The sequence below is a fragment of the Agelaius tricolor genome, unplaced genomic scaffold (genome assembly GCF_023055355.1).
Source record: "Agelaius tricolor isolate 1412-34295 unplaced genomic scaffold, bAgeTri1.0.p SCAF_5, whole genome shotgun sequence".
NCBI classification, from domain to species: Eukaryota; Metazoa; Chordata; class Aves; order Passeriformes; family Icteridae; genus Agelaius; species Agelaius tricolor.
Window position 1 is genome coordinate 5,856,768 of NW_027269265.1, and position 26,353 is coordinate 5,883,120.

Consider the following 26,353-nt stretch of genomic DNA (forward strand, 5'->3'; position numbering starts at 1 on the left):
TATGCAGGAGATTAGAAAAACTGTCTCACTTCTTAGCAGCTAGACTTCAGTAGGATTTCACTAAAACTTCCTGATTCACTTCCAGTTTAAAAAAATCAAATTTTCACAAATCTCTAGGCCTAAAATTAGTCCTGAGTCATTTAGAAGATTGGCATAAAAGAAACAGTGGCATAGATAATCAAGCTTTTGGTCATTAAGGAGTTTTGCAGGGCAGCAGAGGGGAAGGGACTCTGCTCCCTTGGGATTATGTAAGAGGAAAAGGAAAAAGGAAAAAAGGAAAAAGGAAAAGGAAAAAGGAAAAGGAAAAAGGAAAAGAAGGGAAAGGGGAAAGGGAATGAAATGTTAAGTATTGCAATTGCATCATTGTTCCACTTCAGATATTAAGAAATACCTACAAAACTTAAATTACATTAATAAAAATGTTTATTTCAAATATTTTCTTAATCAGCTGTTATACATAGAATACTCAAGAACATTGTCTTTAATTCAAATTCAGCTTTAACTGCTACAATAGTCATCCTTACTAAGACAAGTAATTTAGTTTATATCAGAAGCTGAATGCTCTCAGAGACATTGACTTAACACTGACATTGACTTAAACAAAAATATCTACCCTAAAATGATATTTCTGTTTGTGAGTGCCAATTTAGTAAGAGCATATAATAACAGTTTATGAACAAACACATTTCAAAGATAAGTAAGGAAATCTCAAAATGTGTGGTTGATGAACACACATTGCAGCAATTGCAATTATGTATTCTTACAAGAAATGGAAGGAGAAGAAATGCTTTGTACTTTATCTCAAGAAACTGGAAACATTTGTCAAGGCTAAGTAGGAAAATAATTTAAAGGAAGTCAAAGGTATTCAAAAGAATGTAAATGGCTTTGTATTTTGTGTGGAAGAATGAAAACCTTTCAGAGGAGGAGACTGTGGTGATCTCTGATCCTGTCCAAATGCAAATGAAAAACCAACATCATCTTTTCCATCTCCAAATGCATGAGAAGTTGATTCCGAGGGGAAGGGAAAGGTAAATGCATCCTCATTTTCTGGTTTCCCAAAGAAGCTACCTATATGGAATACATATAATATTTGTTATTAGATTAAATCTGAGCCAATACTGCATTCAGCACATGTTTCTTTATTAACATATTGTGCCAAATATCCCACTGAGAATCACCCTACAGTTGTGTGTTTATTGCTGCACCAGAGATGATATTTCCAGGGGGTTGTTATTAGAATTGAAATGGGATAAAGTGTGGAGCACTCGAAGGTTTAGAACAACAAAACACTTCTGCATGATACATTTTGCAACTGAGGTGTTTGTAAATAGAATCTGCAAAAGTGTTTATTTAGAGAAAAATATGATGACTCATTGAAATACTTGGACTTTGTCCTCTCCCTTGCAAGTCCTCTCATTTTGCTTTAAACACACCTAACACTATCCCTATTTCTTTCTTTCTCATACCTCTTCTTTTCCATGATACATCAGGCATTTGGAGCCCAACATGCAAGGGAAGATTTAAGCTAAAGGTTTAGTTAAAACACAAATGAGCACAAAAAACCACAGAGCAACACTATCACAGCTGAACATCCTTTCAGACAACCAAAGGAGCTCTGTTAAGCTGGATCATGAGCCTGTCAGTCATGGGAGCACAAGCAGAAGAGAGCTGATATACACAAGTACATCTGAGCTTCAGACTTACTAATATCTTCATGTGAGGACGGAGAGTTCAGGTTTCCCAGAGAATAATTTTCCTCTGTCTGAAATGTAAACAGATTTTTTATTTAACAAATGAGAAAGGCAAAAGTAAATTTTAATGCTGATATGTTTGCTTTTAGTGAGAAAAACACACTCAGTGAATGTTAGCAGCTTTACAAAATCTGGATTTAAAGGTATTTATCAGTCCCTAAAGTTGCAAGGTAAGTTCTTTGATCAGATGGGTTTTATGATATTTGCATGCAGCTGCAAACACTCTTCCTCCATTCTTCTAGGAAAAAACCAGACTGATAACAGTCCAAAAGCTGACCTGACTTAATGGTGAGTTTTTAAACCAAATGTATTCAAAACTATTCAAATTGTGACATTTTATAAAATCTCCAAGCAACAACACAAATACTTCCTACTGAACAGGGCCTCATATTGCCAGAAAGAGTAGCAGGATAACCACTTGTCAATCTTAAAATGAGTTCTTAGATTTAAAATAGATACTGAAGTTCTTCAAAACTCTCATGTAACTCTAAAGAATCCCAGATCTGCTACAGCTGGTAAATTCTTGGTTTCTGCTGCTGAGCAGGCACAACATAATGTGGGTTCTGACAGCACTGGGTGACTTAAAACCCACCTCATTCCTAAACAATTCACAAACCACACACCAGTGTGCTCTCTCCTACACACAGGTCATGCTAAGCCCTGTCCTAAGCATCTACCCTGGATCCCCAGTTGTCTACCTAATAGCCCAGGAGAGGAAAAATTACTCTACAGCACTGCAAAGAAAATGGAAGACCTGGATTCCATTCCCTGTTCCATTTAGTTGTCTGCCTAGCTCCTGTATTTGAGTATAGCTAATCCATATTTGCTGTTCAGTAACTCTAATAGACTGTCCTTTCTTCCCTTCTCACTGTTCTTCACTTCATCAAGACAAAACCACACAGGAGAAGCATGTGAGTCGTGAATTCTGCTAGAGGACTTGAATTTTGCACTGGAACACTGGACCAGAAGCCTTTTGGTGAATTGAGTCACTGTATATTTGTACATGATGAGAGAGATTCATAACCTAGACATTAAAAAAATGCTTGCTGCAAAGATAGCCAGTCTGAAAAATCTCATTCAGTGTCAATGCTGTTTTGTTCACATATTTTGCTTCATGGAAATGTAATGTTCACAATTAATCATTTTTTTTACCTCATCAGATGAATTTTGTGCTCCAAACAGAGAAGAATCAAATAAATTAAAGCCAGGTGACTTCTGGGAGAAGTTGAGGTGAGAAAAGAAAGCAGGAGATTTTGGTGTTCCTTCTTCACAACCTAAACTTTGAATGCTATAAATACAGAAATGTAGGAACTGTATTAATAACTTTTTAAGTGCTGTAGATGGCTTTTTTCCTTCTATTTTTTCCTTTTCCTGTTTTTCACTATTTTTCATCCCCATAGCTTCCATCAATAATTTCTTTTTGCATCACAGAACAGGTAACACAATTCTTTAAAGTAAAGGGAGGTGGTGTTCTTACCAACTCCATGCCCTCTTAACAAAAAAACCAAAAAGCCTGTCAAAGATAGAAATCAGAGTGACAAATATTACTGCAGAAAAACACAATGTGTATCATATATTTCTAAGCAAAATACTGATCTTTCAAAACAGCTTCAACTGGAAATGATACTGTAGGAAGAAAACGTAATAAATATCAAGCATAGCTTAGGAAAAAATTCTAAATATTTTCAGAAGAGATTTCCAGAAAATTATTTTACTAGTGTCTTTTAAAAACAGCAGAAATGCTTATATAATAAGTGTGAGTACAAGTTTTTGCTCAGAATTAAAATAAAAGTTGAAATCATACGGGTCAAATAGAGGTGTTTTTAAGAAGTGTGGTTTTTTCCCCTTCAAGTCAGGTGTTTTAGGTGCTCTTAAGAAAGGTTCTGCACTTTCTTCTTCTATGTCAGGATTATCTTCAATTGGCTTAAAACCTGTGTGCACATCCTATTAAAAAGAAATATACAATGATGTTTATAACATACAACATTTCCCAAAATATCATTATTCCTTTTAACTGTAAATATTTTCTCAGTGGAGACAGCACTGAGGCTCTTTATTTATAGTTCTGTGCAAGAAGTGAGTTTTAAATGCTGACTTCTTTTCAAAACATTTCATCAGCTCACATTAATGAAAGTGTTATGCACCAATTGACACTTTACCAATCTCTGAGACTTGCCTCTTGCCAACTGAATCAAGTATGTCAAAATAATTTGACTATTCTAAATAAACTTCTTACTTATGGCATAAGAAATGCTTTTCTTACTTGAGGTACACACGAACAGTCCATGTGTTCATCTGCTGCTTCATCAACATGTTTGGCCTCCTGGCTTGCTGCACAAAAAAGACAGCACTGTCTGGATTATAACAGCATTTTAAACAAACACAGAAAAATGACATTGTGGGAAAGAATCCTTGAGAAAAGTTCACTAGCTTGGCATTGCTATTGGTAAGGAAGTGTTCTGACTGTGGTTTTCTCAACAACCCATTTTGTGGCTCTGTCCATAACAATTACCTCTTGTTCTGCCACTCGTTGCTGTCAAAGCATTACTCAGGCTGCTGCTTGTGGTTTGGTGTGTTCTTCAAACCTGCCCATTGTTCCTGAGAGTGCTGTGCTTGTCTACTCCAGCTATTACCCTCTGAGAGGGCTAATAGTCAATAGAAACAGGTGGGAACAATATAAAAAGCACATCCATGTGACAGTGATGAAGTGTAGTTTAAAGAACTGGGCAAGAGTCAGGAGGAGAAATGAGAAGAAACATTATCAGACTTTCTGCTATCAGAGTTTCTGCTCTAAGCTTCAGACTGTGCTATGTCTCAAGCACTGTGGGTTAAGGTCCTATATTCTCTTTGTAAAAAAATCTAGGCTATAATCTCTTACATGCATCTAAATTAGAAGTTCAATTAGAAAAATAAATATTTAAACTGAAGCTCAGGTCCTTGTGATTTCAAAAACTACAGGTGTATTTGTAACTACCCTGGCTTTTTTCTGTAAGCATTCTGCATGTTTTTCTCCAGTTAGTTTTCATCTTTAATAATCTTGATCTGATTCTTCAAGATACCTAAATTACTGGGTTTATTATATTTATGTTCTTTGCATTTTCTCATGCCTTCTGGCTAGATGTTAAGACTGGATTTCATTTTACCCAAATAATTTGAGACTCAGGTGTGAAGAGATGTTGGACAGATCCTTTCCCTCACAATGGTCAGTACAGACTAAATCCCACCTTACTGAGCAGTTAAGTCTCTACTTAAATTAGGACTCTGCCTGTCTGCTCTACTCAAATTTTGAGCTGACCAATCAAGGTGGAAAGAAATGCAAATGGTGGCCCTCTCAATGCCAGAGTTAAAATTTGGTCCCTAGAATTTCCTAGTTTATAACTATATGGTTCAACCTTATAAAAATAATTATAGTAGTACTTTACCCATTACTGCATTTCCACTCTCAAACTGTTGATAGGAAGTCAACTGCTTTGGAAGATCTGACAGTCTAAAAGACAAAGGTTAATGTTTGCCTAAATGTGAATTATTTTCATAAACCCCAGCCTCAAGAATGAAAGCTATTTTGTTAAAGAAAAGTTACCTGAATTTCACTTGTTTTTTTATGCTTACTGTTGATGGAACTCGGGCAATTTGTGGGCGATTAGTCCCTGCAGTGCCAATAACCATTGTCTAAAAAACAGAAAAAACTCACATGAGGCAGCAAGTGAAATTGTCACTTCAACAGTATCACTCTGATTTCTCCTTAGACTGTGGAAATCCCTTCTTTCAACCAGAAATTAAGGATCAGACAAGGTAAAAACTTTGTTTTACCTACATTTTGACAGCATGATACCCTGTATTCTGTAATTTTCTAATACTTAGTCACAGCTCTGCTAACTAGGTGTGATTAATTAACTTTTCTGTAACACCAATAGTGCTTTGCCATTTACAAACTTCATGCAGTCTGCTGCTGCTGCAGCAGCCTGGTTGCTTGTGCTTGAGAACACAGGGCTGGAGCCAGAAATCACTCTGATGTCTCCTTAGACAGTGGAAATCCCTTCTTTTAAGCAGAAAGGTCTACTTTTAAACAGAAAGGGCTAGGGCCAGGCCTGGCTCTGCCTCTGGAGGCCAACTGAGCATCCACATCAGTCTCAGCTAGCACAGGTCTCATGTGGGATTGAAAAACTGCAGAAAATATGGAAATACTCCCAACCTCACAGAATTTCATCAGAGCAGAAGCCATCACTCTTCTATGTAGCATGTATTTGTGCCTTAGGGGCAGGGTGAGGAATCTATGCCTCAGCATCAAATAACACATTATTTTACAGGGAGTGTCTAGTTCTTGTTTCTTTTTAATTAACAAAATGTATCAACTGATTTCTATTCAGGGCAGGGGACAAAAGAGCTGGTTCTGCAGAATCTGCCTGCCTTTCAACTCCTGTAGTGTACAGCACACCTTTTCTGAAGCATAGCAACCTTCTTTCTTCCAATCTTTTTATTTTTCCTCAGATTCCATCTTCTTTTCCTTGTTGCCATCACCCTTTCTTAAAGTTCTCTTAACCTTGACTTACTGCTTCCTACAATTGTCTAAGTGCAATTCTAGGTCCCAGACTCCCAGCCTCATCTCTAGATTACCCTGGCAACAGCCCTTCCATCATCCTCATCATCTCCAACTCCCTAAGCCAGTCACAAATCAGAATTGCTTGAAATTTCTTCTGGTCTTGCCCCACTCAATCCTGTCACTGTCCTTCCACTTGGTTTGTGTTATGAAGGCTTTGTCTTCCACACAGACTTCATTCTAAACCATTTAGTGATTACTCATCTCATTCTTCAGTTCCCTTGAAATTCATAACTGGTTATGCTAACTTTTTTTACCTGATTTTTTGTTGTTCATTAAATTTTGATTTTAAGTCTACCCAGTGAGATGTCCCTTAGAAAGATGGTTTAAAGATAGAAAATTGCCCAAGCTTCTGCACAGCAAACACAGTTACAAACTCTTCTACCCCTTATGGCCTTACCTCCTCTGATTTCTCCATTTAATATTTTAACAATCTATTGCTCCTATGAATGGTCTTGCACTCCATGAGACTATTGGTGGTTTTCACAACTTTGCAAGTTATACCTCCAGCTTTCTTCTGGATTAGTTTATTGTGCTTGAATAATAAAACTGCAATTCACTCCACCATTTCAAAAAGGTCATAGTAACTATATTCTTATGTGTGAGAGATAGAAAACGGACTTGTGGGCTCCTGCAGTGCACCAAGGACTGTGGCTCATGGTTTTGTTCCTCTCAGCCCAGACTTCTGTTTCTGGTCAAACCTCAGAATGGAGCTGTTACCTGTGGGCTGTCCTGTACACTCAGTCCTTTATGAAACCTTCATTATGGGGTAGATGGCTCATGATTCATCAGTAACAGAAGGTTTTGATCCTCCTTTGAAGTTCCAAATATTTCCTACATACAGAATCTATAGAGGTTATTTTCAATGCTAAAAACTGTTATACAAAATGAGTTGGTAAGATGGTCCACCTCGATTTGGCATTAGAATGCACTTTGTAAGAACACAGATATTTTCAGAATGAAAATAAAGATTTTTGCTGTCATTACCAAGCAATTGCAGATTACCATGATTAGCAATTTGCAGTGCTAACAGGTTTTATGTAAGATATAATACCATGAGGTATATTTGAAGTGTTTTAAATTTAAACAACCACATAAAACAGATTATATAACTTCATATTTTTACCAATGGGAGTACAACACACCTGTGATAAATTTTCTGCAAGACTGGAGGAACTGCTGGTGGCCACTGAAAGTTCCATTGATTTCTCTTTTTCTTCTTTCCCTAAATTTACAAATATTACATAATATTGTCAATAAGATTAAGTATCCAAAGTATGGTATTGTTAAACAGAACTTGGGAATAAACTTCATACATTTTCCTTTTAATAGAGAGCAAAAAGAAACTTATCACAAAGTATGAAAGTACCAAACGAATGACAGCTGTTTAATATTTACTGTACTAATGCAAACAGTGTTAAAGGTATTTTAGATTTGAGATTAAATTCTTTTCAGATGTTTCTGACACCACACATTGGGTGTACCTGTTGTGTTATTTTACTCATTGCACAGACAAAGGAGAAAGCAGACACACAAGATTTCCAGAACATAAATAAAGGTAATCACCCAACTTCCACTGAAAGCCTGGATTCAACTATAAATAGTTGAGCAGCTCGCTAGGTTTGTTATCATCACTTACTCATTCTTTTGCACAAAAATAACCCAAAATGCTCACTGAAGTCATTAAACACACTGCACCTGTTTCTGGTCTTTGCTTTGAGAATCTAAAACTCTGTACAGACTGGACAAATTTCCGAGGAATGCACGGGACATGCAATGTTTTATACAGCTGATGGTTCCCCTTTGGCAAACATGGGTGTTCACGCTCTTCACACACCCTAAGCAAATTTAAATTACAAAGAAAAATTACTCATTGCAAAAGAAAAGAAATCATAAAATATAGCTGCTTCAAATAAGTGAAATTTTCAAGGGCATTGGATGTTGTCAAGGAAGTTCTACCACTTCAGCACCAGTAGTTGACAAAAATGAGGTTTTCTTTAAATAATATCAGAGAGAAAATATCTCTGAAAAAGAGGCCATAAAGGAGTAATAAGCCAATCATAAGAACATTGTTGGCTTAAATTTTGTCAGTATCAAAGAAAAGAATTAATATTGTGGAGTTTTGCACTTTAATCAAAGTGCCTCATTATTATAGTTCTGAAATCACATTTTCACATTTAAAACCACTTTTTCTCTCTCTGAGATTGTCTGGAATACTCACACTACATATACACAAAAGAGAAAACTGCAGCAAGTGTTTTCACTTGTGGGGTAATTATCTGTGTAGGGTAAATAGCCCTTTACAGTGCAGAAAGACAAAGGTTAGCAGAACAATGAAGAGTAAAGTGGCTGTTTGGCACAGGAACATTTACTATTTTTTAGAATAATGAGTTCTATTTTATTTTCTCTCTGGCATTCCTGCTTAGTGCCTCTGTGCTTCTAGCTACAACATCTGGTTTGTAGTTGACTGAACAATGCTGTTCAGAACAAATGAAGAACTGTGTCAGTCTTTTTGTTCTTCTTGAAATTCTCTGTAAACAAAAATAAGATAAAATGTACGATACGCTTTATAAAATAGTGTGGAGTAAAATTAGCAACACTAATTTAAAAATACCACTGAGAAACCTGGCTAAATATAAGGACCTAATGCATTAAACTCATATACATAGATGTGAGCTGTGTGAACTGTGCTCTCATAAAACCCTGAAAGCACCTCAGCCAAGCATCTCTGATGAAAGGACTATTTTCTCTTGCAATCACATTCATACCTGGTGCTGTGCTGGACTGAGACTGAACAAACTGCACAAAACCACCTAAAAAACTAAAATCCAAAGTAAATCTTTCAGTTACATTAGCTCTAGATAAACCTGTGTCAAGAATGAATGCTACAGAAAACAAGACGTGTGGCTGGTCTATCTGTAAATTCAGATGCAGGGAGTCAAAAGCATGGAGAAATCAGAGCTAAACACAGAACTCTGGCTGAGTTCTGTTTCACTTTGTTCCAAATGGCTCATTTTACCACAATCATCATTCAAATATCAGTTGAGCAAGGCTACTGTGGCTGAGGCCATCAGTTAGACCCCATTAATAATGGGGGGTTGTGGTTGGGGGTCTTTTTTTTTTGGTTGGTTTGGGTTTTTTCCCAGAACTTAGGGTGTCAAACTCTGTTTTTAAAAATTCCTGGAGTCAGTTTCCTTGTGCTTCTGTAAAGCCTAGCAGACAACTCTATAGCTCTAAAGACTTACTCTCCATTAAATAAAAAATCCTCTTACAGTGCATGTCTATACAGAATAACATTTCAAAGGCAGAGCTACAAACTGAACTCAGAAGTTCTTAAGATATTCATTCTTTAAGTATCAAAGCCTTCCAAAAGAGCCTGCAGTTAAACTGTATGCAAATGCTCTACACCTGCTCTCTTCCCTCTACATAAGCACTAATAAAATATAAACCATGCACATCTTCTCTGACACTAATTAATACCACCAGAAGAAAACCAAAACTGCATCATGGAGCTCAAAACAATCCAAATTGCAGCAACAAGAATAATAATTTTTCTTCTTTTTCTACTTCATTGTTATTACACATCTGAGTAGATAAAAACTCTTTATCTTGATCCATACTGCACGTGTTTTTTAAAGTGCAAAGAGGAAAATAGATATTCTTAAGCCAAAAAAAATTGCCATTTACTTAGTAGTATTTTCTTCTTTGTAGCATAAAGAAACCCAAGGATTAATATTAATTTCCACTACAGGAATCAAGTGTATCTCATTATACATATGAAGAATCACACCTGCTTCTGTGGTATTTACAGTTACTGAAACCACATCCAGTATTCTCATCAGGAGCATTCTTTTGAGTTGGCTCTTCATCTATGTTTACATTAGAAATTCAGAAACAACTTCATAAGTACTTTTCTAAGATTTATATTAGCTGTTTTTTTCCTTGCTCAGTAGAAGTCAATCACTTCTGATGCAAAGATGCTGCAAGAACTGCAATAATCCACCATGGAATCTCCTTTAGGTGAAGATGTAGCCAAAAGCTCTCACTTGGAAAGTAAGAGATGGAATTAATACACGACCAAATTGGAAAGAAAAAGAAATAAAGAATTACAGAGTCATGGAATTAAATATCTCCCAACCATTTTACAAAAGCAGAGAGACTGAACACTGTATCTGCCATAGCACAGTTCAACTACCAGCCTTTCTAAGTAATAAATGGAATATCTAATTGAGAAATCTAGACCAGAACTTCAAAAAGAGCTGAGTCCTGTTTGTTGATTGATGAGAGCTCTTGCTTTGGAAATTAAACTCTGGTGCTTGTCAGTGTAACTGCTGAGCTGTGAATCAGTGACAAGAGCTGGTAAGAGCAGAGGAATCTGTGTTTTACACTCCTAACCAGCACCTGGCCAGACCTAAGTGATTCAAACAACAGTGTTCCAGGCTTTTAAAGGAACTGTTCCCCCTGTCATCCTGCTGCCCAGGGCAGAACATGTGTACCAGCCCCTATTAATGGGCTTGCAAGTTGGCTTCTTGTCTTGAAGCCTTCTAAAGGTTTTCATGGGTATCAATCTGTACAATCTGTTCTGCCCAGTGCTTTCATTGCTCTCTTTAGTTCTTTCCCTTGCTGCTGCTGGTTTCATGCTGGTCTGGACCACTTCATGGAGATTCACAGCACAATTCCTTTTTATTTCTTCTTCTTTTGTGGCAGAAGATGAAGATATCTCCTTTCTTCACAAATATCTTTTTGCTCAGTAGTAACTTTGTAGTGGCTGCAGGACAGCTTGAAAGAAACTCCTGCCTTTGGCACCCACATTCTGCTGTTTATTTTTGTACATTGCTTTGAGTCTGCAAAGGTTTTATTTCCTATGGCTCATTTTCTCTATACACAGTTTCTGACTGGGTTTTTTTCTTCAGAGTTCTTTTGTGACCCTGTTCACAGGGGTCTTAGCATGAGGGAAGAGATGAGGATCTGACTCCATGTTTCAGAAGGCTTGATTTATTATTTTATCATATATATTATATTAAAACTATACTAAAAGAATAGAAGAAAGGATTTCATCAGAAGGCTGGCTAAGAATAGAAAAGGAAGGAATGAATAACAAAGGCTTGTGTGTCTTGGACAGAGAGTCTGAGCCAGCTGGACTGTGATTGGCCATTAATTAGAAACAACCACATGAGACCCATCCCAGATGCACCTGTTGCATTCCACAGCAGCAGATAACCATTGGTTACATTTTGTTCCTGAGGCCTCTCAGCTTCTCAGGAGGAAAAATCCTAAGGAAAGGATTTTTCATAAAAGATGTCTGTGACATTCTTTTTTGGTTTTTTTTTACAGCTTCATGTTACACCCGTTTTTAACACCAACAGTTACTTGAGCAGTCACTTCCACGCTTTCTAGTGAAGACTTTTTTTAGTACACCAATGTAAGATAAAAATACTGAGAAGCCAATTTTATGCCATTTTCTACAAGTCTTTATGTTGTGGAACATACACAACTTCAGGTGAAGGTACAAGCACACTCCATGACAGGAAAATAAATGTACAAATGGCAGGCCTGGCAGTGCACCCTATGGATTCCTTACCATGAGGAGCCTCACTGAGGGATTCTTACCCCTCCACACCCAGAGCATGGATCTCTGCCTCTTACAGCAGCTCTTTAACTGGTGTTTTTTGTTCTGCAGACTTAACACACATGGGTTTCTTTGAAAATTCAAACAGAGTGTTTTCCATCGTTTTTTTTTTTTTTACTTTTTCTTGAAACCAGGGGGATTTCTTGCTTTCCCATGTTTCTGTTCTTGCCAATTACAAAATTCTTACATGAGAAGGTGCAAAGGCTACACCACACAGAAATTATCATCTCAATGATTCATAGGTCTGTAAGAAGATACTAAAGACTTGAAATACTTTCCCTGTGAAAAAAATATTACTAAAACTACACTTTTTTATAGATGTGTTCCACTAAATGCCTACTTAAAGCCCAAAAGGATTCTTTTTCAAGCACACCATAATACAAAATTACTTAGACAAAATTACTTAGACAAAGTCTTTCAGACATATTTTTCCTTTAAAATGGATTTTGGTCTAAAAGTGCCAGCTCAACAGGAGATGTTTTAACATTCCCAAGGACTCTAGAGAAGTGCAAGATGGTCCTCATGGTGATTTTCAGTCATTGTAATTGAGCTCAAATTAAAGTGAGTCCCAGCTGTAAATGATCACTGACTAATTTACTAAGCCATTAATCCTGTCTATGAAACTTTCACTCATGCTTGTTTTTAAGAGCTAAATTAAGAGTTAAATTTCTTAAGTAGTTCAGAGGTGAAGACAACTGACATGTGGAACCCTGACTCCTTTTCCAAATACATATATTTAGTAGAGTTAATGTTATTTTATCTCTGACTGCACAGTCACTGCAGTTGCATTCAAAACTACTCACACAGATCTCTCAGCAGTAGCTGAGGAGAAAATGCTTCTACAAAATATTTTTATAGCATGTTTCCAGATACATTGAGCTTCCAATAATCAAAAGTTGTCACTATCTTAACCTCCAGAAACATAAAACGTTTAAAATTACATAATTAAATCACATGACCAGGATTAGAGAAGCTTGTCAGTCCTTATTGAACAACAATCTGTGTTTTGTAGCAGTCTTTGTGTAAATTCTGACATAGTATTCTGGATAAAAGCAAGGGGAAAAAAATATTTTGAAGTGTACCTTTCTTTAAACAGTTCTGGCTTCTCAAGAATTTTCTGATTTTTTCCTTCAATCTTTTTGGAATTATTTTTATCTTCTTTAGTCTCTTTGAAGCTCTTAAAAGATAAACAACAAATGGCAAAAAAATTGACAAAATTTGAAGTATTTTAGCTACATGCTGCAAAAGTTTTCTAAACTTGATGAATCAATGCTCAGTAGTAGTTTCTGTAGCCAAAAGGTTCTGAAGAAATGAGGAGAACAAGGTTAAAAAGAGGCAATATTTTTTTTTTTGTTGGGTCAACTGTAACAACTGGAATAAACAGAGAAGTTTTGGAGCATGGGTGTAAATGTCAGAACCTGGAGCTCTTTACATGGTCTCCTTCATAGCTATAAACAAATTCACCACATCCCTTCTCTCTGTTTACACAGCACAAACCACATTGGGAACCTCAGTCTGGAACCAGGAGTGTCAAACAGGATGACAGAATATAAACAGAAAACCCACCTGTGCAAAATGTGCTGCTATCAGCACAAGGCACTGAATGGAGTCCTTGATCATCTGCTCCAGACAGATGGGTAAAAGCACCCAGATGCAATCCCCATAAAAAGTTACTAAACCTTTACAAGATTGGGCTACTCAGGCTTAGGAGAGACCTTTTACAGAGGAGTAGGTCCAAAATCTGTACTGATAAAATCCCTTTGATTATTTTGAAGATTCTCCCTTTGGAATCAGCATTTCTCCTAGTCAATCAGCCAGTTCCACTGCTGGGTGTTACATACCCACACATATATTTTGAGGAAAAAAATAAGGAGAGAAAGAATTTCCATTACCCTTATTGTAAACCATATTTAGTTAAACAAAAACCCTTAAAAAGCCAGTAGGAAAAAGAGTGTGCAGCTTTCACACACTGGGTGACAGCTACACACTCAAACCCTGGGGCTCACTGAGGAGTGGCCCTGATCCATTTTCAAATGTCTTCTCCTGAGCTGACACCAAAGTCATCGTGACACGGTGCCTTAGCAGAAACTGTGCCACAAACTGAGGTCAGCAGAAAGGAAACTGTAAAATCCTTCACATCCATGGCCCCCTCTTCTCTAAGAAAACACATGTGATGCTATAGAAATGTAATTATAAGGCTGGGATCATCCTGTTGTCTGTGAGACTGAAATACACTACTTTTTTGATGTTTCAGAAAATGTAACAGTGCTATGTATGACCACATATATAACACATATTTATATAAAATAAAATTAGGATACAGTTACCTTTTCTAAGCAGTCAATTTTCACTTGTAATTCTTCAGCTTCTTTTTCCAGTTTGATGGTTTCCTGTGCAGCAGCTTCAGCAAGCTGCAAGGTTTCCTGTGTTTTTTTCCTCAGAGAGGCACTTCCAAGTCATGGAATATATTTTTCAACAATATATGAAATATATTTTACAACAATATATTTTCTCAAGCAAGGGATGCCACCAGATCCCTGACCTCTCTATGCCATAACACAAATGGTAGAGGTGCAGGAAGCCCTAATAAATCTGCATTTCCTTGGCAAATCTTCAACTCTAACATCTATTAAGCTTCTCCTAAATGAAGCATTTTGATGGATATGTTATTACATGAAATTTTCTATTCTTTACCCAAAATGTTCCCATAAATTCAAACTGAATAGCTGACTTTGACCTCCAGTTTTCTCACAGAGAAATGCCAATGCTGCCACTCTAAACATAAATATATAAATATATAAATATATAAATATATAAATATATAAATATATAAATAATTACTATCTTTTCTAATAGAAAGTTGTGAAAGGTAAATATAAAACTTCTTTCCTGACAACTGAACAAACACTAGAAATCAAGGATACATACGTTCAGCCCAATCATTTATGGATGTAAAAGGAACAGCCTCTGCAAAAATAAAATTTACCTTCAGATCATTAACTAACAAATCAATTTTCTTAAACAATACAAGATAAATTAATAGATCAGGAGCATTTATCCTGGCTTAGTATAGATAACAAAGATTGCAGTATAACAGTAGTGGCATTAAAACAGCACTAAAATGCGATGAACATTAAATTTATAATTTTGAGAGGCTCGATCTAAAGAAATCTTAGAACTTTTTTACCCCAAGAAGTTCAATAACAAATCTCTCCCCATTACATTTATGGGTTTGAGGAAGCAGTATCAGTATGTATAATCTAAATTCTTATTTGCTACAGGTTTTTTTTCCTAGAAATGGTGTGACAAAGAGAATACATTTAATTAGCTTAAAGGAAACTTTGGAAAATTAGAGATTTTCTGTATGGCACCTTTAATGTGCAGTGCACTGCCAAAAGGCTTTATTGCAAGAGCATTGACAATAGCAGTACCCAGAATATCCAAGCAAACATCTTCTTTCCATTTGTATTTTTCAAGGCGTTTCCAAACTCCCTTTTGAATTTCTTCAACTTCTTCCTTTATTTGGTAATACTTCTGGGCCAGAGCAGTTTCTGTATATTTTTTGTGGTGTTCCTCCAAATTCATCCTACACTGGGTTAAGGAATCCTCATAGATTTTCCTATAAAAATACATGTAATTTAATTTTTTTTCACAGTAAACCATTGTTTATAAGGAAAAAAACTATAAATTCTGGCATCAGCTCAGTTAATTTGCTGCTGTCAGAAAGAAAAGTCAGATTATATGTGATATGGCAATGTTTGGCTTTATTTTTTCCTTTTCCAGCTATATTCAGGGAAGGCTATGTTGTATGTAACAAAGAATAGTCATGATGTAGAAACCAGCCAAAGCTCCCTGTTCTGAGGGGAATGTAGACCATACCATATTCAAAGGCAGCCTGGCAGATGACAAATGTGTTTTTGCCTGTGTAATTATAATGAAATTCACTGCAGGCCAAAGTCTCTGCTGGTGCATGTTGGCACAATTCCATCAGTTTTGGTGGAGCTGGATCAAAGTTACAGAGGGAAAGAATTTGGCCAAACCTCCCATATTTAGGGCAGCCTGGTGCACCACTGGACTGAGAGCTGCCTCCAAGGAGATGCTGAGTAATCTCTGTCTGACTTGGGGAAGCCTTAAGCACACACATCAGTCACACTGAAACAACAGGACTATTCATACTTAAGGTTAAGCAAACACTTAAATGTTTAAGTGGCAAAGAGCCAGAACACTCAGCTTCTTGTGGGGCTGCCCTGTAAATTAATGTTACACTAAATGTAACTTCACTGACACCATGTGACCACATAGCTATGAATTCTGAAGTAGGTTACATCAATTAATGCAGGAAAAACTCATGTGAACAATGGAGAGGCAAATTTTAAAAAATAAAATAATTAGTACACCTAAGGATTAGCAAAAATTCCTTTATGGGAAGAACTAGGGTGCATAAAAGCAATTAAAGCCAGAAATCCACCTCTCAACCTGCCCCTATATTAAGGAACAGCTCTCACCACTTGCAGAGCAATGGGACTCCCCTTTAAGGAACATATTTTATCTCCAACTGCTATTTATCATTTAATTGCAGCATGACTGAAAGGCTGCATTTGAGAGCCCTGGCTGCCCACTGGCTGTGCCAGGCAATGGCAGAGAGAAAAACTTATGTCTAAATTCAATACTAGAATCTTCTGCTCTTACAAAAGGAAAACAAATTCACAAGGCAAAACACAGTCAGATTCTAATTTTCAAATCAAACTACACTCCAGGCAAGAGTTCCTGTTAAACTGACTGTTAAAATTTAGAGGAGAGAAGCTGTAGGTCAACACTGTGAATCAAACCTAGAAATTGATATTTCCCAAACTTCACATAGAAAATGACACTAATCTATGTGCTTTTCTACATAGGTGGTCTCAGGAATCTAAGTTTTTTTATTTACTTAATATTTCTGTATACTGTACAAAATTTCTCAGGTGTGAAAGATGAAAAATACTCAGTTCTATTTAATTAAATAGATGTTACAGCAATAACTGATCAAAAATAAATTTGCTAATAAACTTAGGATGCATTACAAATAGATATAAATAATATAAATATGTAAAGTAATTTGTTGTAACAGGTACATTTCAAGCTTATGAATATAATCCTAAAACTTTATCTTCTTTTCCCAAAATCTATTTTTCACAGATAATATTTGTGGCCATGTATTGTTTAGTAGTCTTGAGTAATCATCACTATTTTTAATATTTTCTCCAAGTAATTTACATCCTGCAGTTCATGCAGATAACACAGACTATTTAGAATTCACCACTGTTCACATTAATCAGAAAAAGTTTTAATCTAATTACAACAGGGAAAAGGCAGCACTCACAAGCCCCTGAACATTATGTGGATAGCAATTTATTACTTTTTCCTTCTTCATATCACTTATTTTCAGGATTAACTTCCAGTTCATAAATGCATTCTTATATGTTTTTGAAACCAATAACAACAAAAAATGTGGAACATTTTATAAACCTCCATTATAAGTGCCTAATTAAACATGAACTGATCTGCCCATCTTTAAAACACATCTTTCCATATAAAGCAGCATGTCCTCAGTGCCCCCAAAAGTCAGATTAAAAAGAACATTCAGCTCATAGAGTTCTAAAGACACTTATTTTCCTTCCTAATTTAAATATTTAGAATTTACTGAATGCACATCTTGCTGACTTGAACATAGCATCAAATGCTTTGGTGCAGATAGACTATATTTGGGGCACAGTTTTGAAAAATGCATGAATTAAATTTATTTTGTGATTTGTACTCATGATGTCTTACAATTAAGCTCAGGAAAACAGATCAAACACTTTCATGTTGGAACTGCAACTAGTTATCCAAAGAAGCAATTTAAAAGTAATGCTTCTTTGGCTTGTCAGCTCAAATTAGTGAAGGCCAAAAAGGCTTAATCATATACACATAGAAAGCCAATTTAGCCTTATTTTTCACCAAATTTAGAGCTCTGAACAGGAAGAAGAAAGATAAGCTACTAAGTGAGTTAATTAAAGGCTCTCAGGCATGCTGTTTCTGCTGTCTTGGACAACTGGCAAAAAGAATGATTACAAAAAACTCCAAGGCAATGTTTTAAATTGCCTAAATTTTCAACTCTTAACTGGTATTTAGGTATCTGGAGGGGTCTGCCATGACTTCTGCACCTCAGGGCAGCAGCCTCCACCCCCTGACAGGCAGAGCAGTGCAGGTGAGCAGCCCCCCCAAACTGGAGATCAGTTTTACTTTGTTCAGTAGAACTTTGGAGGGTTACCTTGGCACAGCACATTTGGAACATTTCTGTGAGAATCTTCAGGGTCTGTTCTTTATTTCATTGACTGTAGGCAGCTACATTACACAATTAATAATTTCTTTTAAATTCTGAGTCTAATTAACAAAGATGAAAGAGCTGAGATGCCACTCACTGAACAGAATTGAATTTGCAATTAATGCTGACTAGAAGCTTGCCCACAACTAGTCTTAAAATGGTTTTAGACCAGGATTTTCTGAGCTATTTACTCATTTTTCAGGACCTAAGAGTGAGTTTGCATGTTTTGTGGTTATTTTGAAGAATATACAACAGTATACAAAAAACTTGATTTGTATATTCTGATAATGCTATGCAATTCATATTCAAAAATAAGGAAAAGCATAAAATTATCTAAATGTTTCTAACTGTTACCTGAAAACATTATTTTTATGTATTGGGCTTTTCTTGATACAGTATGCAAATATACAATTTTCTGAAAAATTATAATAGGCATTATGATGGGAAGCAACTGATTTTCAAGAATTCATACCATATTTCTTTAGCAATTAAAAAATAACATGATCTCATAGTAATGTAAACAAAAATTCTTTCAATTATTCAGTCACTTATAAGTGACTATAAACTGAAAAGTTTGCAACAATTTTTTCTTGCAGACAGCACTAGCTTTGCTGATCAGTTTAGTCAGTACTATTGCTGAAAACCTCATCTTATGTGATCATAGATACCTCTCAATTTCTGTGTCTTCCTCTAAAGCTTTCACTTCATTTATCAAATATTCTCCATGCTTTTGAAGAATTGCATAGGTGGGCCTCCAGCTGTGGACAAATTAAGCAAAAAATAAAAGCATATTAGTGGTCTTTCTTAGTAAAAAACATTTAGAAAAGAAAACACCTAGTTACTTTAGCTAGCTTGCAAATGATTTATTAATTTTTTGAAAGTTAAATATAAATGAAATCTTTTGCAGGCATACATTTATTTTGTTAATATTTTAAACCTGCAAATTCAAGAAGAAAATAAAAAATTACGTATTTAGAATTAAGAAACATTACAAAGCACTTTTTAAGAAATTAATGGAATGAACATCACAATTTTTTTGAGCTAATGATAAGTAATGAGGCATCTAAATCCACATTTTAGGTCCTCAACACATCACCATTAATAAATCCTTTAGATATGTTGAATCTTCTTGTTGGAGACACCCATTCATTTTCACCAGTATCACCAGCACCCATCTCACACCCAAATGCACTCAGAATTTCCCCATTTGCCAAGCAAGTCCTGCTCAGAAGGCATCAAAGTGATTTTCCTGCAGCAGGAGGCTGTGGATGGTACTGAGAGCAGAGCAGCTTCACTGAATTCTAAGGACTATAGAAAGAGCAGGACTTTCTCAACATCCAGGCATTAGAGATAGCTCTGCCTTGGCTATGGGAATACCAGAAAAACAGGCAGGTGGACTTTCTGATTCAAGTGAAATTCTGATGTCATCTTTAGGAGAGGCATATTAAAAAGTTTTTGAAAAGAAAGAATCTTGTTGGAGGGAAAAAATGGTATAAGAAGCATGAACCATCCAGCACTCCTGGCACAAATTGTTGGACATCACTGGTGTCTTTCAATCACCACTGGTGATTAAAAGTGGAACTACAAAATGTTACTTCACCATATGTCCTGCAAATTCAACAGAAAGCTGAATTTCAAAAGGGTCAGATTTTTTCAAAAGCAGAAACCAACATACTTATATAAAAATGTCCTTGCACACCACACACTATTTTGTTCTTTTACTCAGAAAATTCCATTACTTTCTATGAAGGAAAAAAAAAACAAACTGAGCTGTAAAATTCATAGAGATTTTATTAATCAGAGCACAAGCCATGCTGTGAGTTACATTTTTCATTCACATCTATTCTGTGGACATGAAAAAACATGTGGTATAAGAACAGTGGTTTGTGAACACAGCCAGGCATGCAGGATTCAAGCAGCTCATTTACTTGTTTGCAAAATGCATCACTGCCTCATGGATGTCCTTGGTAGCCTTCACATTTATTTGTCCTTCCTTTCATCAGCCAGGGTATAGAAAAGATCTTTAACCACACTACTCTGAAAGCAATAAAATGATCCTGCAGTTTGTCTTGGCACAAGACAACAATTCTCCTAACAACATTCTGAGTTCATGTGGCTTTTTAAAATTATCTTCTATTTCCATTAAATCCCACGATCCTTTCATCCAAATTTAAAAATTGTAAGAGAAATAATAAAATTGGAATAGGTTCCCTCAGCAGCATTTCACTACCTCTTACCACTCTGGGATCAACATTTCTAGTTTGAATCCTTCAAGAAACTAAATATTAGCAAAATGCCATCACTTGTCTAAAAATATGTTTCATTTGGGTCATTTTCTGCCTTCAGGTCTTTTTTACATAGACCAATATGGATTTCTTCAGAAAACACAGTACTATCCCAATACATCTATCCCATAAATCATATTTTCTCTAGACTTGCTGAATATAAGAACCTTGTATTTTGTTCAGAATCTTCAAAACTGCTTTGATATACTCAGAATGTCTTGTAACCCAGACAAAACGTTGCTTCTCTGAGAGCTCTGTTGAGCTCTATCACTGGCAATTAGTCAACTGTGAGGGTGATTGTGACTCCAAAACAGTATCTGAATTTACAAAACTAACATTAGAATCATGTCCAGTATAGATGGAGTGTCAACTAGAATAAATTTTAGAAGTTTGGGGTGATTCTACTGTGTAAGTGCTCTAATTGTCTGATCTTATAGCCAGGGCTTGTTTATTGCAGTTTTCAGTCTGTCGTTAAATGACATTTCCAATAATTTAAGACACAAAGTCTCTACTCTTCTGCAAGCATTGTCCTTCTATGAATACATGTATTCATTCATGAGTCACTTCTCATTTTCAGTCTCTTTACACTAATGCCATTAATTATTCTTTGTAGGACTTGAGCCAAAACCCATTGAATTCAATGATTAAAATTTAGATCAGATCCTTAGTTCTACCCTTAATTTTTTACTCCTTCATTTGCATCACTTAACAGTTTGTCATTTGCAAACAGATTTTGCAGCCTCAAAAAGGTATCAAGGGAAGCAGTGGGGATAGTTTCATAAACTTGTGTTCATTTTATACTACATTGGAGGCAAGAACTTAATGTGATGGAAAAATAGATTTTTTTTTTTACCAAGGTCAGATCTTTTCCCAACTCATTTAATGGTAAAGCTACAAATCAGTATTGAATGGCAATTCATTCAAATAAGCCAGCCACTACACCCACTTTATTCACTAATGATTCCATTCTTGCTTTTTCTTTCTGAAAGTTCAAAATAAACCTAGAAAGGACCCCAATGCCACCTTTACTTCCTTCTTTATTCTCAGAAACACCCACACTCTCCATTCAAATTGCAAAAAAAAAAAAATCAAATGTATGTCATAGATATTTTTATTGAAGTACTTGCCTTTAGGTATAGAATTGCAAGAAAACAAAACGTAATTTGCCCAAAAAATCCTCACTACAGCTTTTGAGGAACTAGTCAGATTGTGGAGAAATGGAAAACTCTGGTGGATTTTATCAGTTTGGAAAAATTCTCTGTACTGTCAAATATAGATTTGCCTTTTCAGCTATCCTTGCAAACATCTGAGGTTTTAATTTTTAAAAATTACGTGTCAGGAAGATGAAATTCCTTGTAGCTAAATTATGTCTTGAAAAGCTTCTGATTACTAAGATCCAAAAGTGATTAGCATTTAAAACTTGAACTAATATCTGATACAAACATTTATGTAAGGAAAACTGTGAATGGCAGCCCATTGCATGCACCAAAAGATTGTGCCCAAATTTGCAGTCTGGAGCAAAACTGATACTGGAATCTGCCAGCAGAAACACACACGTGTGTGGAGAGCCAGTTATGGCACATCTGGTGTAAAAATATGGATAGAACAAAAAGTCACTTGAAACATATGATGAAGAAAGAATAGAAAGATGTTCAATTTTAGGAAGCCTTTTTTTTAAACAGCATTCTTAATATTGGTCAAATTTGACAAAACTCAGGTGCATCCAAGTGTAGAAAAATTATGCTTCTATTACCTTACTGCATTAATACTTCAGCATGCTGCAAAGATAGTACCTGTGATCTTCTGAGAACTGGGGATTTAAATAAAAAATCAACCTAAAATTAAATGTAGTCTACTTTTCTATAATTCTTCTTCAGCGGATGGGTAATTTTTATACCTAAAGATTTGCAGTTTAAAAAAACCAGGAGAATACTAAAGTTTTCTTTAACATCACTGCTGCCAGAACACACCTACATTTATTTTTCCCTTCCTTCCTCAGTGACTTCCTTAGTGCCAGGCACAACTCAGAGCTCAGGCTCTTCCATACTCACGCATCACAGTGCCTCTTGCTGCTCTCGTTGTGCTTTTGCAAATCAGCAATTGCTTCGTTGCTTTTCTTTATATTTTCCTCCAACCAAGCAATTTCATTCTTTTTTTCTGTGATTTCTGCAGTGTACACTGAAATTAAGAAATAAATTTAAAAGTATATTCATGCATTTACAACAAATCCATGAAACAAAAAGTCTATATTTAGAATGATTAAAAATTCCTTCCTAAAAACTTAATCTCCATAATGGCAGGTGAGTGGGCAGCTGGCAGTTAAGCAAGGTAACAACAAAGTCAGTCAAAACAGGGATTTTCAGCTGTGTGGTGAGTACCTTAATTATCATTGAATATTGTGACACTGCCATGATTTGTGCTGTTTCTGAATCCCAGTCTGTATAGAACTGAAGTAACTCTTAATGGTATTCCCCAGTTCAGTGTTCCCACTGAAACACTCCTCACTCTCTATCCAGAACCAGGTCCCTCTTTCAAACATTTGCATTCTTTTGCAGAAGCCCAGAATGTCAAATGTTCTAAGTGGGAAAGCTGACTACAATAAAGGAAAAATAAAAAACATCAAAAAAGGCATATAAGCAATTAGTGGAAAACAGAAAGAGAAAAAATAAAATAAAAAGGAATTTTACTCAATTAGGAATTTGTCATATATGATAAATTGGTATAGGACACAGGTTAATTAATTAAAAAGTGCTTTATAATGACAGGTTCTCAAGGACTATGATATTTGTGGAGATTCTTAAGGCAAACTCTTAATTCTGCCTCTTCTGACAGCAGACAGCTTATAACACTTTCTGAATGAGTGGCTAGAGGAGAATCCATGTTGTTGAACATGATCAGTGTTCTCTTCACAAGTAAAAGCTGTGAGAGCTGTCATGCATGCTCACCTTGCAATGCAATAGGCACAACTTGGTGAATGCTTTTTCTCTGCATTTTTAAATTCTTTTTTTTCTATGCAAGATTTCAGATTTATCAGTGCTAAATCATCCCTTGCTATCATTGCTGCCCTGAAGCACTAAATGCCAGAGTAGGTGGCCCTACAGAGAAGTCAATCACATCCTGCCCTTCTCTCATCTACTCCATTGGGAAGAGCATCTTAGTGATGAAACATAGGCCTTGAGTTGTTGGAATTACTGCTCTGAAACTTCAGTTTTCCTGAATTTTGGCTCTGGTTTTGCACTATTTGCTATATATTAATTTTCAACTGCATCTGCATTTATAGCAGAAAAATAAACCACTTCTCACAGAGCCAGACAGTGAAAAGAAAAAATTTCTCAATGTCATTTAATATCTTGGGTTATCCTTAAGTTATCTTCAGTCCCTTAATATTTTCAATATCTAAAGTCAATAACTTGTCTTTACTCAGCATGAGGCATAAATATTGGACAACTGACATGGCTTCATTTCTGTAAATAAACAGCTGAGTGTAGCAGAACCCTGTAGATAACTTTTTGAGATTTACCAGAATTTAAGGTAACATTATTAACAAAATAAACACTTCACATCTCATTGAGTATTTTTTTTACAGACAAGCACTTCTGTGAGCTGTTCAACTCACCCTGTGCTTTCACAAGGACCTGGTGGGTGAGATCCACCTCACCCCAAAGTGCAGGGACCCTCTTCAGAACAGCTCACCCATGGCTGCAGCTACACGCAGCTGGGAGAAGCTGGCATTTTAAAAGTTGACTTTATCTAACCCACTTTAACCTGTTTCTTCAGGATAAGGTAAATCACATCCTAAAAGTGCCTGTTTCCCTCCACTGGTAAGAAAGGGACTGTAGCCAAAGAGCCTCATGAATCTCACACCAAAAGTCCAAGGCTGAATGTTACAGCTGTTCATCTGCCAAGTAATACTCACACAGAGACAAAATTACATCAGTGTTGCTATTTTTTGCTAAGTTTTTGGAAGACTTAACCCAAGCTGCTAAAAGCCTGAGTGTTGGCTGTGTGTTTACACATATTTAGGTATCTCTGAACACAAAAGCAGCTATGCCATGTTACTACACAGCCTCTGGGTTTTCTCTAAGAGCATTTACCCTAAGCCTGCATAAATGTTAAGAAAAGCCTTATCTCTGAGTTTCAGTTGTGTGGCTGGAGAGTTAAACCAGAATCCAAGGTGTGCCAGATTTAGTGTTACAGATGTTTTCATGTTTAAGGTGCTTCAATTTAATTGTGATAATCTTCTTAATGAATAAGTACTTGGACATATCAGTGAAGATTATTAGAAATGTTACAATCAAAAAGAACACCGATTAGACCAGAATTTTCTCTTCTTTTTTTTTTTTTTTTTAATGGAGGTTATGTGCTTGAATATCTACCTATGGAGTACCAGAGGTGAGCACAGATGTTCTCAGATTGTTTGTGGTAGAGAAACTATTCTTCAGACTTCATGAAGTGATTCCACATAGCAGCATGGTTAAAAAAATCAGTCCAGACATAAGTCCATAGTATTGTGTTGTCTGGAAGCCCTGGGACAGAGCAAATTTGATGCAGAGCAAGACTTTCTCTTTGGGTTTACTGTTTTGAATTTCAAATAAAGTAACCAGCTGCTTGATTGCAAAAAAAGAAGAACAAGGCTTGAGTACGTAGTAGCAACTGAGAGAACTTTCATTATTTCAAGAAAACAGAAAGAGAGAAGATGCAGTGAGGCAGAGGTCCAAATCTGGAAAGAACAAAAACCATGAAGAAAGAAAGGGAGGCAAGTGGCAGATGTATTGAGCAAGCACAGCTGAATCAAAGGGCTGCCAGTGACTGTGAGGAGCTGCAGAGTCAGAGCAGGAAATGGCGCAGCATGAAACTGCCTGTCCATGAGGCAGCTGAGCAGCCTCGGCTAAAAGTGTTGAGCAAAAGCAAAGTCTGCTGGGGAGAATGAGCAAGTATTGATGGCTAAAGACGAGGCAGGGTGAGAGCAGGACACGGGACAGCTTCCATTGTTTATCCTGCTTCCGCCCCCGAGACACAGAGCATGTCCCAGGATTAACGAAACAAAATCGGTGTTCAGCATCCAGTAAAATGATCATTTATCACTACTCACAATTTATCTGATGATCCACATGTTCCTTAGCACTGCGATTCTTTTCTATCTGGGAAGCTTAAGAAGAAAATTAACCCTTCATTATATACATGTATACGAGTGGAGTTGTGAAACAAACATGCTGTGCAGCATTAATTGCGCAAACTCTAATTAACAACTATTTTAGCAAAATATCTACATAGAAATTTTCCTATTAAATACCTGTCAGGACTCCTCTCCACAACCTCCCAGCAAATATTATGTAGCCAAAGAACAAAAGCTTAATATTACACATTTATTTGAAGTTAATAAAACTGTTTAAAGCAGAAAATAAAGCTGACTGTATGCAGTGCATAAGTAATTGTTAATAAAAAATGTATGATATAATGACTTACCAAACTCGACCAGAATTTTGTCCAAGCTGATCGAAACCTTGCCATTCATTTCTTAAACTTCAAAAGAAAAATGCAATTCAAGGATTTACACAGTCAAAAGCCTTGTTGACACAATAAACAAGTCAAAATTGCAAGACAATACCACACATTGTAACATAAAAGGGAGAAAAGTAGTTTTAACTGCATTTGAATTACTATCTAGTGGAACCAAATGTCTCACTAATGGTGGTAAGGGATTTGTAAGAGTCGAAACCACACTTAGGGAAAAAGAACATTTATAAT

The 26,353-nt window shown here is 36.1% G+C and overlaps 1 protein-coding gene across 1 annotated transcript; it reads right to left on the bottom strand.

The window, feature by feature from the left end:
- Positions 1 to 817: 817 nt before the first annotated feature.
- On the bottom strand, positions 818 to 26,120 carry CUNH14orf39 (chromosome unknown C14orf39 homolog). The gene is made up of 17 exons (XM_071428396.1): positions 26,072 to 26,120; positions 25,698 to 25,754; positions 22,657 to 22,783; positions 18,989 to 19,078; positions 15,409 to 15,596; positions 14,902 to 14,944; positions 14,305 to 14,425; positions 13,060 to 13,154; positions 8,047 to 8,186; positions 7,494 to 7,573; positions 5,332 to 5,420; positions 5,174 to 5,238; positions 4,015 to 4,082; positions 3,556 to 3,695; positions 2,904 to 3,039; positions 1,705 to 1,762; positions 818 to 1,068 (listed from the first exon to the last, which is right to left on the bottom strand). Exons 1-17 carry the CDS (start codon positions 26,118 to 26,120, stop codon positions 866 to 868), a joined length of 1,749 nt encoding a protein of 582 aa, XP_071284497.1. The 3' UTR covers positions 818 to 865.
- Positions 26,121 to 26,353: the final 233 nt, after the last annotated feature.